We start from the raw sequence: 18,187 nt of genomic DNA on the forward strand, positions 1-18,187 counted from the left end.
TAAACCCATGACAGATGACATAGCAAATTATAATGAGTGTTTGTTGCCTGTGGCCAGTGTGTAAGTATGTGTGAGTGGGTGTTTACGCACGCAGAGAAAAGCCAGGTGGTCGCGTCTTATCTTAACCAATTTCTTTGTCGTTTTGTTCCTCTAAAGCTGTAAAAAGTCCTGCAGGATCCGTATCCGTGGCTCCAAAGTGGATTTATCCAACATGTATCCTTGAGTTGAAAAGCTGACTCAAATATGTATGCCAGGGTGAGCTGTCATGTCACTGCACGGCGAGGAATTGGCAGAGACAGTGATTTGGACTCCAGTCGACTATGAAGTAGATTGGGACCAGAAATCCCCGGGGAGAGAGAGTGAGACGAGGTCAGACAGGAGGGCTATAAAAGCTCTGCCTCCTTTACTGGAACATGCACTTAATGTCAATCCGGGTATGACTGGAGAGTTTGGGATGCACAGCAGTGAAGCCTTTGGCTAAAACAGCTAAATGTGAACAAGTATGCTGAGGTGAGTGCACGCGTTCTTTTATTCAGTCTGTTAAATATTTTGGTGACAAGGCCTTTTTTGTTGTTGTTGTGCACGCACTGGAAGTGACAGGGCGTTCACACATTTTTAATGAATATGGAAATCAAGATTATGTAAATTATGGACACATTTGAAATCAGGACCAAACATACCTGTTCTAAATGTTTTATAATTGTTTTATCACAACCTTGAATTTTTCTTTAACATGGTTTCCTTCATATCAGCAGAGGAACTCCTGAGGTTGAGAACGAGTCAAAACAATGTGGAAGTTGCAAAAAAGTTCCGGCTGTTTATTCTTCCTCTGTTGCATCTGCCTGACCGAGTGTCGGGTGCTGAAGTTTGTCGTCGCTGTAAGTTTTTATTCCGCTTAATAACAATAATAATTTTGTTTTATACTTTCACATGAAATTGTCCCACACACGTTTACAAGATGCATCTGTTGAATGTGAGAATTTCGGTATAAGCTCCTTTAGATTACACGAGCGGGACGCTACTGTACATGGCAGCTGATTCCACTGTACTCGGCTGCTGCTCGGTGAGCGGTATTACACTCACACGTTTATGTGACAAAGGATTACTTTGAGTCTAAACTCCGACAGTGTCGAGCGTATCTCACTCAGACACCACAGCTTAGTTCATAAACCTCTTTGCATATTTTTTTTCTCTCGCACTGGAGTTCAGTGGTAGAAGGAAAAAAAGAAAGTGATTGAAGGATTTAAGTGAAAATCACAAATGTGGAAAAAGTTGTTTTTCATCCTTTTAGGCTCCTTATCTGTTACCTCCCATGTTGTACTTATGTGTTTTACACTTACTACTGACTTGTCTTATAAAACAGGATGACGACAGTTTACAACTCAAAGTACAACATGACTATTAACATTTACACTAGTGAGGGTTAAGTTTACCACTTAACACCTACTAGTGCAGAGATTCTCAATACTTCGACACCCTATTGTCAATAACCCAGAAAGATGTCCTTGAAATATAGGGACTCAAATAATTTTCATCATGTCACCCATATTATATAATCATGAGTTTAAAGAATGAATCTGGAAATTTTTCTCAGACCACCTGTCAGTGTGCTGCGGGCCCCCTGAGGTCCATGGACCCCCATTTTGGAACCACTAGTGGAACCTTATGGTTAATGAAATAAGACAATTTTAAAGAATTACTTCAGTTGGCGACACACAAATTGTAAGACTTACAAGTTGTAATTCCTCAAAATTGTGTTGGTTCTCATGGAGAATTGTAGTTGACTATTGATTTTAAACAATGTATTTTAAATTAGTTTCAGCTTGACTTTCTATACAACATTTGTTAGTAAGTAATAATAAGTAGCTGTGTGTTATATTTGTACTTTTGATTTTATGTAGCACAGATCAAAAGAAATATATAAAAAAACGACAAATAATACACAGTGTAGAAAAGCACTGGCTTATTTTAAAGCCTCTAACTAAAAATGTTAAAATTCCCTGAAATTAGAAAATACAAAATAAACATGCAGAAAATAATAGGACTACCCTCTTTTAATACTAAAATTCAGATAATTAAATATTTTTTTTATTAAATGAACAAATTGATTAATTCATTTTAAAGTTTGCTGTTAGAGTATATGTGAATTTTGCCATTTTATTTTGTATTATCTGTGAAGTTTGGGCTGATTTCAGTGTAAAATCTTAGTTCCACTCCTAACGATTGTTTTTGGCATCAAAACAACAAGGATCTCTAACAGGGAACCGTGACTTTGTTGACTTCACTTTGTGCTCTGCTCTTTCCTTGAGCTTTCCAAGTCGCTGTGGCGCAAAAGCAGGAGTGAATCAGATGTGTCCGTAATCCGGTTTAATCAACCTGTGTGTAATGTCACTGCTCAGAAAGTGAGTCCTCAGTTTAATCACACTAACGGAGCCGCTCTCAGCGTTTGTGTCTCGGTGACATCACCGCTGTGACTCCGCGCCGTCTTAACTCACAGGCCGAGCTGCCCTGAGATCTCAGGGTTTCTATTTCTGACTTCTGTCCCAGGGTGTATTTCCTCCTTTAAGTACACAGTGTAATGGCTGACACAGCAGCGGGACATGTGCATCCAAAGTGACATCATGTGTTGTGAATTTTCAGGTGTTGCGCCACGGCGACCGCTCACCTATCGAGTCGTATCCCAGGGATCCACATGGGGCGGACGTGTGGGCTCAGGGCTTCGGACAACTGACTGAGGTACTGGGTGTTATTCTGTCTGTGTGTGTCATTAGTAATGTCTTGGGCACAGGCCTTGAACCTGTCGGGTAACCTCCAGATGTAGGTGTATGTATGATGTCCCCGCTTTTTTCTTTTTTCTGAAGTAGGCCTAAAGCAGGGTGACATTTTTTTTCGTTTCGTGGCTGCAATGCTTTATATGGTGCTGCATTACAGAGCTTCCTTATTTTGAAGAGTTGAGAACTTGGGTCTGATGATTGTGTCGTTTCTTAACAGAAACGCCAACATGCAATATATGGGGAAAAAAAACATCCGTTAAGTTAATAATCTTATCATATTTAAGAAAATGTAGATAAACCAGGTAGGATGAACGCAAAGTTCACTCTGCATCAAAGTCTATTTGTAAAAAGCTCTGCACAAAATGTCCAGCACACAAACAATAAGAAAGTAACTGTTCAAGGAAGACTTACTAATGACAAGGAATAATCTGGAAGTAGCTCCGGAGCATTAACACAAGAAAACGTCAAATAAAATGTGTCTTACAGAAAAAGGGAACTCACAGTGTAATTATGATCAAGGCAAACGTCCAAGGTCCTTTAGTGTTGAGCTGTTAGGTGGTGTCAGAAATCACAATAAATTTCACTTACCACGTTGCATTCTAAAATCTGTTTCTAATGAGTCCTGAGATGCAAGAAAAACGTCTCGCGCAGAGTTTTAATTAAACTCCTTCCTACTGTGACCCTGCTCCGCTCTCAGGCAATTAGGCCGTTTGCTGTGAATCAACGTATTATTTTGGGCTCTCGGATGCCCCGCAGAAGGGGGTGAAATAACTTGTTTTGTGTAAATAACGTCGAGGCTGACTTCAAATCTGCCACGTCCTCGGCGAAAAGGTCCGATTTTTACCCCCCAATTGTTTTTTTTACTAACAACAAGGGCAATTTTCCTTTCAGCTGGGCATGAAACAACAGTTTGAGCTGGGCAGGTTTCTGAGGAGGCGCTATGGAGAATTTCTCAGCGAGGACTACGACAACAAAGAGGTGAGCGTGTTTCCGTATTTGTGTACGCGTACTGTGGGATTATTCCATTTTTTTCTCTGCTTAGCTGAACTCCCCTGTGAGCCATGTGGGCTTCAGTGTCACCTAATCCTGTTGCCGTGCCGGGCCCCCTCGCCCCCAACATGTGAAATCAGGTTCATGTGTGGCCCCGGCAATAATCTGTGACGCCTGTAACCACGCTAGGTTAATGAGCATGACTCATATTGGTGGTATCACCGGCGTGGCCCTGGTAATGGGCTGTAACATGTTGGGGGGGGGGGGTAATGTTGTTCCATGTGCAGTGCAGTTGGCAGCATGCATGTTGCTTCAGTGTGCCCCTGGGCTACATGCTCAGCACACTGTCATTACCAAGATATGATTTCTTTTCCTGCCTGTTTTTTTTTCTCACTGTGTTCCCTTTTTTCACTCCCCCATCCCCCCTTCTCTTTGCACCCATGCATTAATTTCTCCTCTCTCTCCCTCTCCCTCTTTTTTAAGTAACACACAATTACCACAAAAATAACAACTCTTCTCAGGACCTGTCATTGGCGATTTGTCGCCCAAACCTCAGTCAACTTGTAGCGTACATTTCCCCGCGCTGCCATGTCTGTTTTAATTTGACAAAAGCAAAAGGGGGGGAGGAATAAGCCTCCCCTGCATCACAGGGACATCCAACCTTATCAGCGTGATTTACTGTGTGCAAAAACCTGACACGGGGTGACAGAGAGATATAGACGAGCGAAGCCTGATGTCAGAAGAGATCACAGCGAAGACGGATGCTGTTCCCCCTCCTTCTCTCATCCATTTGGATCCTTTCTGACTCCCCTGCTTTCCATGCTCAGGGAATACCTCAGTTAACTTGGGATAAATGCAGCTCACTCATGATACACTTCAGCCTTGCTCCGTGCATTTATTAATCCGAAATAGCAACAGAATTATGTGCATTTCTGCTGTGCAAATGCAAATTCATTCCTTTTGAGTTTCCAAAATACATTTTCCTTTTTCTATAAAAAGCAAACATGTCCTATTTGGAAGAACGCAGTGGAGTGAGGTATCTAGTATCAGCACATGCTTTCTATTTTAACACAATCTTTCCTCCATGCTTCACAGTTTTATGTCCGGAGCACTGACTACGACCGGACTCTGATGAGCGCCCAGGCCTGCCTCGCTGGAATGTTCCCCCCATCCAGACGCCCGCCTCCCATCGTGCCCCAGTTGCTCTGGCGGCCCATTCCAGTGCACACCATCCCCAGGGCTCAGGACAAGGTGCCGCTGCAGGGCCACATAAATATTTCCTTCCACCAAGCCGCAGCACAGAGCTGAACAAAAACCTGCACGGGTTCATTCGAGTCTGTCCTCACAGCTCCATGCTCACCTCAGCCATGTGACCCCTGCTGTTTTAAAGTGTGAAATGAACATATAATTGTGCCTCAGAAGAATTGCAGTACCTGCAGTTAAAATGCATTGATGTTGTGCTGTTGCTTTCGATCCCTCAAGCTGCTGAAGTCTCCGGGCAAAGACTGTCCAAGGTTCAGAGCGCTGATGACGGACACCTTTGAGAGTGAGCATTACCAGAGGTTCCTGAGGACTCACCAGGTGAGACAAAGCACAGAAAGGGACGCCTACCTCTAATCACACAGCTCTGCAGCTCGTCCCCCAGCATCTGCTCGGTGACGCGAACGCTCCACTCGCAGCACAGTTTGTGATAAAAGTCACTTTTCTATGAGTCATGTGCCTGTTAACCACCGAAGACTAGTTTGTAACTTGTTGTCTTATAGCGTCAGCATTATATAATCAAAGTTGCTGTGAATAATACTTTTCCTCCTCGGCCGCGTCTTTTGTTCCCTGCGTATTCATACCTCGATTTGTCAAATAACAAACACTGTGAAATGCGCATTTCTGTTAAAAAACGGTGAAATATAAACTTCACACACAGTAGCTGGTGCCAATGTTATCGGCACCTCCAGCGGACGTGTTAGTTATGCCGTAGACATCGCGTCCTCTCAGTGATTTTTCTCAGGCACGGTGACTCTAGTGCCTACAAAAAGCTGCACGGTGCAATTTCTCTCACATTCTCAGAGACACTAATTAACGGTTGGATTGAATTAGATTAAGAATTACGATGAAAAGGTTTTAATTAAACCGAGTCCCACGTGTGCTGCCCAATAAGGTGGGTGTTTGAGATCAGGACAGCAGGGTCTCCTGGATTGAATTTTCACACCCTCTGCTGGAGGCACAGCACCTGCAAGTCACATGCAACAACTGAAATGGTGCCATTTTTCATTGCGCCGTCAGTCCAGAGGTTAAACCCGCCATGACACCAGTAAACTATATTAATCCATCGAGTTAAGTGGCTTTTGTGCAACTTTGCATCCTCGACACAGAGCGAGAGATATTTTATTTGCGGAACTTCAAAAACAACCACAAAAATGTTTAATACTTCTCGTAAAAATGATAATTAGTGTCGTATTTCCTGGAGCTTTTTCATTCAGCGTGAAGATTTTAATGCCTTCTCTCTTCTCCTTCACCCTGCAGCACTTTGTGGAGGGACTCTCCAACCACACCGGCTACCCTGTGTCCAAACTGGTCGGCAAAAAGATATGGAGGGTCTACGACACTCTTAACTGTCAGGTGTGTGGATATTCTCTCTCGTTACGCTACCTGGGTTCTGCAGTTTACAAATGCCTCAATTATTGACACAAGCAGCAGCCGCGGAGCAGAGAGAGAGGAGAAGGAAAAAAGAGCTTCCTTCAGCACATCTGCAGAGGGACGGGGCGGCAGTAGGCGGTGTGGAGACATCATTTTTATACACCTAGTGAGACATGAATAGGACAACATATTGAAAGGATAATTAAAGCATTATGAGATGGGAGGATTCTAGGCCAGGTTGAATACACTCATTCAACACTTGCAAAAATGAGCATCTGTTATCTTCAGGACCAGCGCTAAAAATAGCCGGGATAATAGAAACCATGAAACGCTGCCTTTTTATTTTATTTTATTTTTCCATGTGTTGTGTAATGTGATTATTAGCATGATGCTGATGTTTCGTGCATTTGTGTGTTTGCAGAGGGTCCATAACTTAACCCTCCCACGTTGGGCCACACAAGACGTCCTGGACACCCTGAAGAGAATCGCGTCCTTCGAGGTCATGTACAGCATCCTCAGCCACAAGAGGAAAGAGAAGGCCAGGCTCTCGGGAGGTGGGGCTTCGCATCAGTGGCGAAGAATGTGACAAAAATCTTATTAGAGCAGAAAAATGATCTGTATTGTTGTGACTGCTGGCGGAGCGGGGTCGTGTTTCCCAAAAGCATATTAGCACCTTTGCGCTGATGAAGAGGATGATTACAGATGCTCAATAAGGTCAAAGAGGATTGTGTTAGTGTGTGAAAATACTCAATTCACACTGTTGACTCTGTGTTAATGCACCAGGGGTTCTGCTGAATGCCATCCTGAGGAATTTCTCCCGTGCCGTCGAGCAAGGCAGCAGCCTGAAGTTCATTATGTACTCAGCTGTGAGTTGAGTGTTTGGACAGAGCCCACACACACATTTATAATCTATTGCACAAACTGTGTCTCCTCAGCTGCTCACTGCCGTGACGTCTTGTTTCTCATTCCAGCATGACTCCACACTCATCACCCTCCAGGCAGCGCTGGACGTGTATGACGGCCTTCTCCCGCCTTACGCTGCCTGTCAGCTCTTCGAGTTCTACCAGGAGTATGATGGGTAATGACTCTCCGTTATGACATCGCTCTTCTCTATGCATATTCAAGTGCGCTATCACACACCACAGTTTGAGTAACCGCATTCCGCTGCCGAGCCACAGCAAACCATTCGAGTGCAGTCGCTGTTTTTTCAATTCGATTAAAATCTGGCCAAAGCTCCAGGAAACATAATGGACATCAACACATTTACATAATGCTCACCATAATTGCACGTCATCTCATTCTATTCATCCTAATAATCCCCCTAGGTCCTATTCTCTGGAGCTGTATTACCGCAACGACTCCAGGCGGGAGCCCTACCCCAACGCCGTGCCGGGATGCAACGGGCTGAACCCCTGCCCTCTGTCCCTGTTCAGCGAGCTGGTGCGGGACGTGGTGGCGGAGGACTGGGAGGCTGAATGTGGGTTTCGGACAAAATGGTCCAGCACAGGTGAAGATTTTTTTGTATCACACCACAAACCTTGGCACTGTTAATTGCTTCAACCGCAACACCTCTATACCGTTATTTATCCGAGATCCAGTTTGGGGACTCGACAGGGGTTTTGGAGAATCCCCCAAATGTGCCATATCCACTTGTACTTAACCAGGATCGTTGTCTCTCACAGGTGTCATAACAGCTCTTGCAGTGGCTGTGGGTCTCCTGGCAGTGGCGCTGTTGTTCAGCATAGGAGTGGCAGTCCACAGGAGGAGAGCGCACTACTCTAGGGAGGTGTAATGCAACGTGCCAAAAATACAGAGAGGTGCTCAGGAGCTGTGGAAACAGCTCTAATAATAATGACGTGCCATGTATTTTGATAATTCACATGCTGACTGTGTGTGTTCATGAGCTCTTTGCCTCATGTGCGGACGACGAGAAGACTATGCATCATGTTCGTGGATTGTTAATGAAAATAATTTAACAGAGAAATGAAATGTTTTGAAAATAAATGATAATTTATAGCAGACATCACTACATTTTATTTGAATTATTATCACAGTGTGAACTCTACATAGTGGCATTCACCGTTCATTCACTGTTTCACATTCGCTGCTGTTGGGTTTCTCACTTCTTCTCCTGTTCTACGAAAGCTGTGGAAATAACAGGACACAGGATGAATGAAATTAGACCTTTATGTAATTGTGGTCAGAATCAAGGTGACTTCTTATGTTCATACTCATTAAATTCATATTCATTCTATAATATGATCAAAACTAAATATCGTTCAGCACAAACAGAGAGACTGATTTAGCAGACTCCTCCCAGTCTGCCCGTCTCCCACCCTTGCCGCCCTCTCTCCTCCCCCTCTGTTCTTTTCTTACCTTTGACGTCCAGTCTGCACTCCACCTCGTCCTTGCCCAGGTCATTGACAGCCATGCAGGAGTATTTGCCGCCATCAAAGGCGCTTGGCTTGCGAATGTTCAGGGTCAGCACTCCTTGGTTGTTCTGCATCAAGTACTTGGGATCCCCGCCGATGATCATTTTGTTCTTCATCCAGACAATCTTAGGCTGGGACACAGAGAAGTCAAAATATAAACTTCTTAGATATGATAGAGCAGATTTTTTTTCCCTTGTGTCTGGCCGCTGCAGGAAAACACAAAAACAGGCGTCCTGCTGGGAATCTGGCCCCACATTTACCTTGGGGTAGCCTCTGACGGCGCAGCTGATGGCGGTGCTGTAACCGGCAACCACAGCTCTGTCGATTAAGGGCTGTGTGAACTTGGGCATACAGGCCATGTCCATCTCCTTGTAGGGGTTTCGTTTGATTTCCAGGCCTATGGAGAGGAGTGAGAGGGGGGGCAAACGCAGTCAACCCCAATAAATCGGAGCAGAGAGGAGGCTCATTTCACTTAACCTTTGTAGTGCTAGTGGAAAAATGCACCCACTACTGATGCACAAACTGCCCGCACCTGTCTTGGCGATGTTTGCCGTGTTCTTGCTGAAGCGCACCTCCTCGCTCTTGCCACAGAGGTTTTCACTGTAGACGCGGAACATGTATTCATTGCCCATGATCAGATCTGAGGCAGTGCAGCTTGGCCGTCTGTTGTGTTCATACACGGTGAACCATTCCTGGATCAAGAGGAGAAAAGTCAAATTATTATGTTAAAAAAAACGTAAATACCACAAATTGAGCTGGCAAAATGAGCCAAGTGTTGGTATCAAACACTGGCAGGAGGTTGATTGGATCCTTTAGCAGGAAACTGTCGGGGTGATCGAGGTTTGACACATCACCCCTTCTCCCTCTCTCACCTTGGTCTTCATGTCCGCCTTCTGGATGGTATATCCGGAGATCTCACAGTTGCCATTGTCCTTCGGGGGCTCCCACTCCAGCGCCGCATTGAAGCCCCAGACGTCCATCACCCTCACGTTTATTGGAGGCCCAGGCTTGTCTGTTTGAATCAAGCGTCAGTGACATACAGTATCTTAGTAAAAGATATTAATTTGACACAGTCCAAGATGTAGGCTACTCGCGATGAGAATTAGCGTGGGATCCTGACAACATTACCAACAATCCGGATGAGGATGGAGGCCCTGTCCTCCAGGTTCTCAATCTGTAGAACCAGCTCATAAGTTCCAGAGTGCTCTCTCTCTGCTGAGCGGATGAACAGGATGGTGTCCACGTTTGAGTTACGCACGCTGACCATCTTGTCGTCCACGGGTTGACCATCTTTGTACCAGGTCGCGATGGGACGTGGTTTACCCTACGAGACAGAGGCGTGATCCTTCGTCATGTGACATTTACTAAAATGACTGACGGCACACCACACATAAACAACTGCTTTGTTTTCTGGTGATAGGTGAAAATGAAAATTACATTTCGAGGTAAAATGGACAAAGAAAATACAGTCATTGCATCTCATTAAAGTGAGATGGGTTGTGAAGAAGACAAATTGATCACATATGGTTAATGTCACCGTTAATGTCTTAAACTTAACAACATTCACAGCAACATTAGAAAGCACTGTAGAAAACAACCTGTAACAAGAAACAGGTGCTTCGAACATTTGTTTTAGTTTCTCATGAATTATGGTTATTTATACCTCTGCCAAGGAGGTTATGCTTTCACCTCTGTTTGTTAGTTAGCAGGAATAAACAACTGAATGGCTTTCCATGGATGTGGTACAGGTCAGGGTAGAACCCATTTGGTGCGGTCATCAATTTTAATTTTTTATATCTTTTAACACTGAAAGACCTTCTTACCGTTTTCCCAGGAAAAACTCATAAATCTTGATTTTGAATAATCTGGCACAGGGTAATGATATCTGTGAGTGTGTGAAATTTGGTGCAGCTTGGTTAAATTTAATGGGAGTGTTGGGCCTTGGTGGAGGTATACACTCTGCTGAAGGCCATTCTATTTTTACTATATATTTTAGTATGATCTCCAGGGTATAACCCCGCCTTTTGCCCAATGTCAGCTGGTATTGGATCCAGCTCACCTGCGACCCTCAAAGTACAGCAGTACAGATAATGAATGGATGGATGGATGGATATTTCAGTACGCGTTAACGCAGCCTATCTCACCTGGAAGGGGATGGTCAGGTTGAGCTTTTCTCCTACTTTTCTGATGTACTTTGTTCTTAGTTCACGAGGAAGGCGGATCTTTGGATGTTCTGAAGCAGAAACAGACATTAAAACAGGAGACAATGTCATTATACATAAAGATGATACATAAAGCACAAGCCCGTAACAAATGCTGCAAAAGTCAATCAAAATGTTATAAAATATAATAATATGAGGTGAAATAAACTCGACTGACTCACCAACGATCTCGTGGATGGTGACAGGCTGCTGCAGTGTAGCAGGGGCACTGCGTCCAGCGATGTTTACAGCCACCACCCTGAAGTTGATCTTCTCTCCCATGGGGAGGCCACGCACCACGTATCCCTGTCTCTCACAAAGTTCCTTGTTGGCCACCACCCACTCAGTGTCTGAAATCCAACAGAACAACATGCGGTAAATCACAGTGAGTGGGATTTGAATCTTAATACTTTTTTTCTTTGTTATCATATATAATCTGCCCTTTTAGACGTACAATATATGCTCTGGTTATTAAGTGAAGGTCCTTAAATCATAATTTAATTGGAGGATGTTTTTAAATGGTCCGTGAAGGTTCAAACTATTATATTCTAAGCATGATGTGTGGTCCTATCACCTCCTTCCTTGCAGTATTCAATAATGTAACCATCCAGGCCTCCAGCTCCAATCTTCTCCGGGATGAGCCACTTCAGCGTGCATGAGTTGTTCGTCGTATCGTACACTGTCAGGCGCGTCGGCTCACTGGTCGGGGCTGAGTGAGACAGAAAGAGAGAGTGAAAGAGAATCCCTGACAGGGCGGGCAAAGGACGGGACAAGGAGAAGCTGAGAAAGAGGGAGTAAAGACGCCGGGGAAACGTACCAATGGGCATGAAGGGTTTGGAGCTGAGGCTCGGCGGAGACAAGCCGATGCTGTTGACGGCGAACACCCTCATCTCGTACAGGACGCCTTCAATCATCCTCTTAGCTTCGTATGTGGTCGATTCGTAAACGTCGAAGTTGAGTTTTGTCCATCTGGAGGAGCCCTTCTTCTTCCTCTCCATGAGATAACCTGATGGTGGAAAAACACAAGCAGAGTAACAATTAAGATATGTGACTTTTTTGGGAAATGTAATATAGGTTCCGTAGAGTTAAGTATAAAAAGCTGGGGGGAAAAAAATCCATCGTTGACCTTTGACTATGACACCGCCATCAAATACAGGGGGGTCCCAGACGATGGTGCCGCAGTCCTCTCCCACGGCTGTGCATTTGACATTCTCAGGGGGGTCGGGCACATCTGAAATAAGATTACAATATGTTTTAATGTGCATCAGAAAAGATCAAGACACAACAGAACAAATCACCAGCTGATATTTTACTATAAGAACATTCACTTACCCACGATCTTCACTAACAGCATAGCCTTGTCCTCTCCGGCGGGGTTAGTGACACAGATGGTGTAGTTGCCCTCATCCTCCCTCTCCGCTCCCTCAATGACGAAGCAGCTCAGGTCTTTCCTGGCCTCCACCCTCACACGGCCTTGATTTTCTGTGATTGGCTAACAAATGGCAGATTGTGGCACAGTAACAAGACCTGTAACTTTTGACAAGTTGCGGCATAATACACAAAAAGTTGCAAAAAGCTCCAAGTTAAAGGGTTAAATGGTAAATGGACTGTATTTATATAGCACTTTTCCAGTCTTATCAACCTCTCAACATGCTGGACAGTAAAAGTTGCTTTCACCTGTTCACACGTACACATTGATACATTGCTTCCTATCTTCCTATCACACACTGCTCCCACGCAGTCGGCGCAGCTGTCAGGGAGCAATTTGGAGCTCGGTATCTTGACCATAAACACTTTGGAATGCAGACTGGAGGAGCCAGGGATCAAACCACTGACCTTCTGGTTAGTGGAAAACCATCTCTACCTCCTGACCAACAGCTGTCCCAGTTCATGTTTGGCCTCAAAGTGGCATTTCAGCCCACGACACCAGGGCAAACCATAGGGGCACTTGGGGGCCACTGCGGTTGACCTTTATATGACGAGGGCAGCACTTGGATGTCTTAAGTGACGTACTTGTGTATTATTAGGGTAAAATAAGAAGTCGTCCCACTTAGGAACAACAATGTCTTGTTTTCAAAAAAGGGCACTGTGCTTCTCCAAACAAAGAAATGTGGGGAGGCCATTATTTTTCTTGCACCCCTGTTCCCTTTACGGGCAAATACTCCCCAATGATTGGAGCAAATGTGTTTTTTTTCTAACCTACGACTGACGCCCAGTGAACGAGACAGAGAGGAAGAGTCACAATAACTAGACTAGAACCTGCTGACCCTCCATGATCATGACAACAGGGTTGTTGCAACAGGGTAAGGAAAGCAAGCAATTGGGTCCCAGCTGAGAAGGGGGCCCCCTGAGAAAGCTCAATTACTTAAGAACACAGAAATGATCATTTTGCGGGAACGACTTTAAATGCTATGATTGGCTATAGAGATTCCCATGACACAAAAGTTGGAAACCTTCTGATGAGATTTGGTTGAAGACTATAGTGTTTATATGCACATATTATGTAACTGCGATGGTGGTGGGGGTTCATTTTGGTGCGATGTAGGGCCCCCCAGGTCCCCCTTTTACCTTTGGCCCTTAAGGTCCCTATTCACACTCCTGTCGTAAACAAAATGTTAAAGATGCTGTTTTTCTATTTAATACAATTAGCTGATGTGTCAAATATTTGTTTCCTCTATGTAGCATTGCTTTGTTAAACATAAACCTACCCATACTGTATCGTGACCCTCTTCCCATCCTTACCTTATCTCCTTTGGACCAAACAACAGTGGGTGCTGGTTCTCCTGAGATCTCCACATCCAGTCGCAGCTTGTTGCCCGCCACCACAATGATAGTGTTCTGGGAGACCATGTTTCCAGTGGTGTCCAGGTGGATCTTTGGAGGATCTGGTTAATGTATAACATATATATAAAGAGAGGGCTATGTGGAAGTGGCTTTCTTATGATGGGCCAATGAACTACACACAAGATTGAAAAGTTTTAAATTATTTGTAAATCAAGGTAATTTAAGTTGACTTACCTTGTCTAGGCACATAGTCGATCTTAATTTCTGTTTTAAGAGGAAAAAAACAAGAGTTGACAATATTATCCGGGCTGCTGATGATTAATGCATCCACAGTAAGAGCCTTTTGTTATCGCGTCGTCTTTCTCACCCAAGAAGTTGAGTTTGGCAGAAAGTGACAGAGCGTATCCATCAGGAACAAACGTGTAGTCTCCGGCATCGTCCGGCTTCACATCCTCAATAATCAGCCGGTGGAACCTGAAACAAGCAACAGAGGCGATATGATGTCGGGAAAACACGTGTCCCGTGAAATAAATAGGCTGTTTTTCCGTTTTAGCAAGTATACGGATATTCTTTATAATCTGTGTGTATTCGCCCTCATCTTAGTACCTTCCAATGTGAGTCATTTTGATGCGTTCGCTTGGCAAAACCTCCACGCCATCTTTAAACCACTTTCCTGTGACCTTGTCGTCGGACACTTCACACTTGAACATGGCCTGGTCTGTCGCCCTCACTGTCAGATCAGCGATGTCCTGCAGCACCTCCAGCTCTTTCTCTGAATGACACAGAGGAAACCAGGGGGGGAAGAGTTCAGGCACGACACATGAAGATGTGGGGGAGAGGGAGGTATAGGGGCTTTATGACATACATGACATACTGTACACGACATACATGACATGGCGGCCGTTGCCACAAGTTGCTTGTTTGATTGTAAAAAGAGGCGTTAAGCCCTCAGGCCGCATAGTTAAATTCAGCTGCATCCTCAGCACTAAACAAACATTTTAATGACCAGACTAAATAAATAGTAAATCTAGTTAAAAAATACAGTCTGTGCTTGATTAGCATTATCTTTTTTAAAAAACTACTTAAATGAAATAAAAACATTCATCACTCATATGCATTTTTAGCACCTTCCACTTCCAGCTCTCCTTTGGTGTGCCCCCCGTTTGTCCAGGCATGGTACATTCCGATGTCATTCAGCGTCGCCTCGTGGATGATGAGCGTGTGCTTCCTTCCGTCCTTCTTGAAGCGATACTTGGAGTCTTTGTCTTTGTGAAGCTCTATATCCTCAAAAAACCTGGAGATGAATAGAGAATGGGTTTGTCTCAGTGTGAAAGATTTGTCCGCTAAATATTTAATACAGCATCACGGCAGCAGCCGCACATCTGATGCGAACCTACCAGCCACATTAATATTTCCACCATTCACTGAGAGGAAAATATGAATGGGCTTTGAATTCATCAATGGGAGATTATAAAAATAAAATTGTTGGAATTGAAAAGACAGAGGGCTTCTTTTAAAGTTCTCAAGTTGTTAAACAAGTTAATATGGCTGCCTTTTGTCTTTTATATGGTAAAAGAGGCGTGATTGGGAGGCGATGGCCACTGCTACATTGGTATGACTGTGCTGTAGCGATGAAGTAAACAAATGCCAGTCTGAAAGAAACAGATTCAGACAGCCATGGTTTGTGATGTCACAAACCTAAGGCCACATCCATACGTATATATGTATAAATATATCCTACTTTTTAGTTGGTAAACGGCGTTTTCAATCCATCGATTAAAGCATTTTGGGTGTTTATCTGTTATTTATTTGTAATCCCAGTTCATTCTGACGCATATGACCACTCACATACACTTGGCATTCTGCGCCGGTCTAAACAAGACGGCATGTGCTTCCCGCTGGACACAAATATTGTTGGAAGATCAAAATAAAAATTTCTACGCATGTTAACAGTCGTTGTAGAATACAGAATTTAACTGCAACAGAATCAGTAAAGTTTGTAATTGATTATCCTGCGATCCACACGGGTAGCCAACGCTGATGCCGGTTGTTTTTGTCCAGGAAGGGTTGCAAGTGACGAATCAGTGAAGCCCACCCCGTGAGCGAAAAGACCCAATCAGCAAGCAGTTGCATCTGCGCGTCTACGTAATTGTTTCCATCTCAACTTCTGCTCGCCAACTAAAATGCAGCACCGGAGTTTTCAAACTTAAACAGGGCCAGCGGCTCTTCCAAGCTTCTCCATTTTAACGATTGTAAAACTGGACACCAGGCGTATCCATAGCAGAGTTAATGCGCTTTCAAGCGAAAAATCTAAATGTGAGGGTCGGGTGATGGCGAGCATCTCAGTAACGAAATGTGGAGGGAAGGTATAGACTTACATTTAAACCACTTTAAGCCCATGTGGGGAACTTTTTCACAAGAAACCTTTTAAATATGTGATATATATATATATATATATATAATATAATATATAAAGAGTTTTACTCTGTGTAATAAGCTACTGGAGCGGTGCTTAGAGTTTGGCACCCCCGCAATTAAAACTAGACCACATACAAAAAAACCTCAGTGAAACAAAGGCAAAGAAATAAAGAAATTCAGCTCTGAATTATGTTGCTCAAAGCAGAGTTCCCACACTATTCATCATTCAAAGCCGGTCTTCAGATTCAATCTAACTTGTTCCAGATCTCCTTCAGAGATAATACATTTAGATTTGATCTAAAATGAAGCAGAAGTCTGTCTGGTGCGGCGATGTGTAGCATAAAAGTACAAATCAGTTATGGCTCTTGAGACAAAAGTGGTCGGTTTTTGAGAGCATATAATTGTACACATAGATGATGTCTCATTTCAATACAAGGAGGTGAGTGATTAAATATTCGGAGACTCAAAAATGTGACTCACGCGGCACATCAGATAACAGAGGGCTCCGAGCGTATATTACATTTTTATCTGATTTGTTGAAGACAAGAAGCTCAGTGGCTTCAGACAATATACGACTGTGACACTGAACTCAACATGAAGTGGTTTCATTGTACTCTGCCAGGGATTAAAGACATGTCCCGAAGCCGAGTGTAGTCTGGTTGGTTGTTTTGATCGTGCAACGCCCCAATACCGTGACGTTTACTGACCACATGACGTGGGCGCCCTCCTCCGACACTTCGACCTCAAACTCCACTCTCTCTCCCACGACCACATGATAGTCATCCATCAGCTTGGTGATGGTCACAGGGGGCTCTGCACGGAGCAGAAGAAAACATTATAGCTTGAACATTTAGCAGAAACTCAATGTGAATGACACGAATTCAGTCAGTTATGGTCCGAAAAAAAAAAGAGATGAAGCACCTTTGACAAACACCTCAGTGAAACACTTGTCTTCTCCCACCACACATTCATACGCAGCATCATCGGCCAGGGTCGTCCTGTTGATAGTGAGGGTTCTCATGTTGCCGTTGGCCTCCATGACGTACCTGAACAAGAAAGATTGAAAGTTAAACAGAAAAGTCTGTGGGTCAAACAAAGGTCAATAAGTTCATCTCAAGTTTTTACATTTAATTTAACATTCGATGATTTTGGCAATGCTCTTTAGGATTAGGTATTGTTTTTGTTTTTTTTCAATACTGGTGCTAAATCGATACTTCAGATCGGTTCCAGTGCCTAAACATCACACAATATTCAAAACCAACTACAACACGTAACAGTTTCGGTTGTTGCTCGGACATTTACTGCTCGTCCTGGAGTTGGAATCTGGTAGCGTGAAATACAGCCACACTTTTGATCGCTTCCCTTTAGGCATTTTGTTGTCGTGTCGAGTTTGAGGTAGCTACCGGCTAACTGTAGGCTAACGTTACACACGCTGCCAAAGCTGAGTTAAATGTAATGTTAACTAGACATGTGTGGTGATGTTACCTGCAAGCAGAGCAACTATTTCAGTTCGGAGCTATGGCACCGAAATTAGGCACCGAAATCTGCATTGTGATTTGGTCCAGTAGGAACTGGCCGAGTGCGAACCAGTGCCCGATTGGCAACGGGTTTCACCAAGACAATCATTTTCTATATACATTTCACTTTTCTTCTGAGTCATAGATATTTGTCCACATTAAGACCTTTAACTAGAAGTCTTAGAGGTATTTGTCCTATGGGTAGGTCTGCATAAGTCTACATGTCTACACTGTCTTGGCAGGGTGACTCGCTCAACCCACTGGGAGGCTTCTTATGACCGCCTAAAAATAAAACGTGTTGATGGCAGCATCATTTCAGGGTATGACCTTGTGGCACAGATAATTTTAACTTGATATATTAAAAGCGCTGTCCATCAGGTCCTTCTAAGCTATGATGATTAATATGATACAGCTAGCGTCCAATTAGGCAAATATCT

The 18,187-nt window shown here is 43.8% G+C and overlaps 2 protein-coding genes across 14 annotated transcripts in view; one reads left to right on the forward strand and one right to left on the reverse strand.

Annotated features, from left to right (window-relative positions):
• LOC118100272 (testicular acid phosphatase homolog) lies at positions 1-8,419 on the forward strand. 5 transcript variants are annotated; one of them, XM_035145182.2, is made up of 13 exons: positions 1-60; positions 157-213; positions 753-878; positions 2,641-2,736; positions 3,666-3,752; positions 4,860-5,015; positions 5,247-5,345; positions 6,285-6,380; positions 6,820-6,952; positions 7,182-7,264; positions 7,370-7,476; positions 7,724-7,905; positions 8,081-8,419. In XM_035145182.2, exons 3-13 carry the CDS (start codon positions 789-791, stop codon positions 8,188-8,190), a joined length of 1,239 nt encoding a protein of 412 aa, XP_035001073.1. In that variant the 5' UTR covers positions 1-60; positions 157-213; positions 753-788; the 3' UTR covers positions 8,191-8,419. The 5 variants fall into 5 exon arrangements, with proteins under 5 accessions (XP_035001073.1, XP_035001071.1, XP_035001070.1 ...); XM_035145180.2 differs by having other exon boundaries at positions 26-60; positions 157-510; XM_035145179.2 differs by lacking the exon at positions 1-60 and having other exon boundaries at positions 67-510; positions 756-878.
• The window catches only part of mybpc2b (myosin binding protein Cb), a 23,378-nt gene continuing 13,578 nt past the window's right edge, over positions 8,388-18,187 (reverse strand). For all 9 annotated transcript variants that reach the window (XM_035145169.2, XM_035145176.2, XM_035145174.2 and 6 more), the window contains 19 exons: positions 17,155-17,279; positions 16,941-17,046; positions 14,943-15,109; positions 14,422-14,587; positions 14,183-14,289; positions 14,050-14,079; positions 13,774-13,916; positions 12,364-12,523; positions 12,158-12,262; positions 11,849-12,037; positions 11,606-11,740; positions 11,214-11,381; positions 10,975-11,063; positions 9,959-10,154; positions 9,703-9,842; positions 9,363-9,522; positions 9,091-9,227; positions 8,775-8,961; positions 8,388-8,543 (listed from right to left, as the gene is read on the reverse strand). In XM_035145169.2, the coding sequence (XP_035001060.1) occupies positions 8,518-8,543; positions 8,775-8,961; positions 9,091-9,227; positions 9,363-9,522; positions 9,703-9,842; positions 9,959-10,154; positions 10,975-11,063; positions 11,214-11,381; positions 11,606-11,740; positions 11,849-12,037; positions 12,158-12,262; positions 12,364-12,523; positions 13,774-13,916; positions 14,050-14,079; positions 14,183-14,289; positions 14,422-14,587; positions 14,943-15,109; positions 16,941-17,046; positions 17,155-17,279 (2,536 nt within the window). In that variant the 3' untranslated portion in view covers positions 8,388-8,517. The remainder of the gene's footprint in view (positions 8,544-8,774; positions 8,962-9,090; positions 9,228-9,362; positions 9,523-9,702; positions 9,843-9,958; positions 10,155-10,974; positions 11,064-11,213; positions 11,382-11,605; positions 11,741-11,848; positions 12,038-12,157; positions 12,263-12,363; positions 12,524-13,773; positions 13,917-14,049; positions 14,080-14,182; positions 14,290-14,421; positions 14,588-14,942; positions 15,110-16,940; positions 17,047-17,154; positions 17,280-18,187) is intronic.

The sequence above is a fragment of the Hippoglossus stenolepis genome, chromosome 21, assembly GCF_022539355.2.
Source record: "Hippoglossus stenolepis isolate QCI-W04-F060 chromosome 21, HSTE1.2, whole genome shotgun sequence".
Taxonomy (NCBI): Eukaryota; Metazoa; Chordata; class Actinopteri; order Pleuronectiformes; family Pleuronectidae; genus Hippoglossus; species Hippoglossus stenolepis.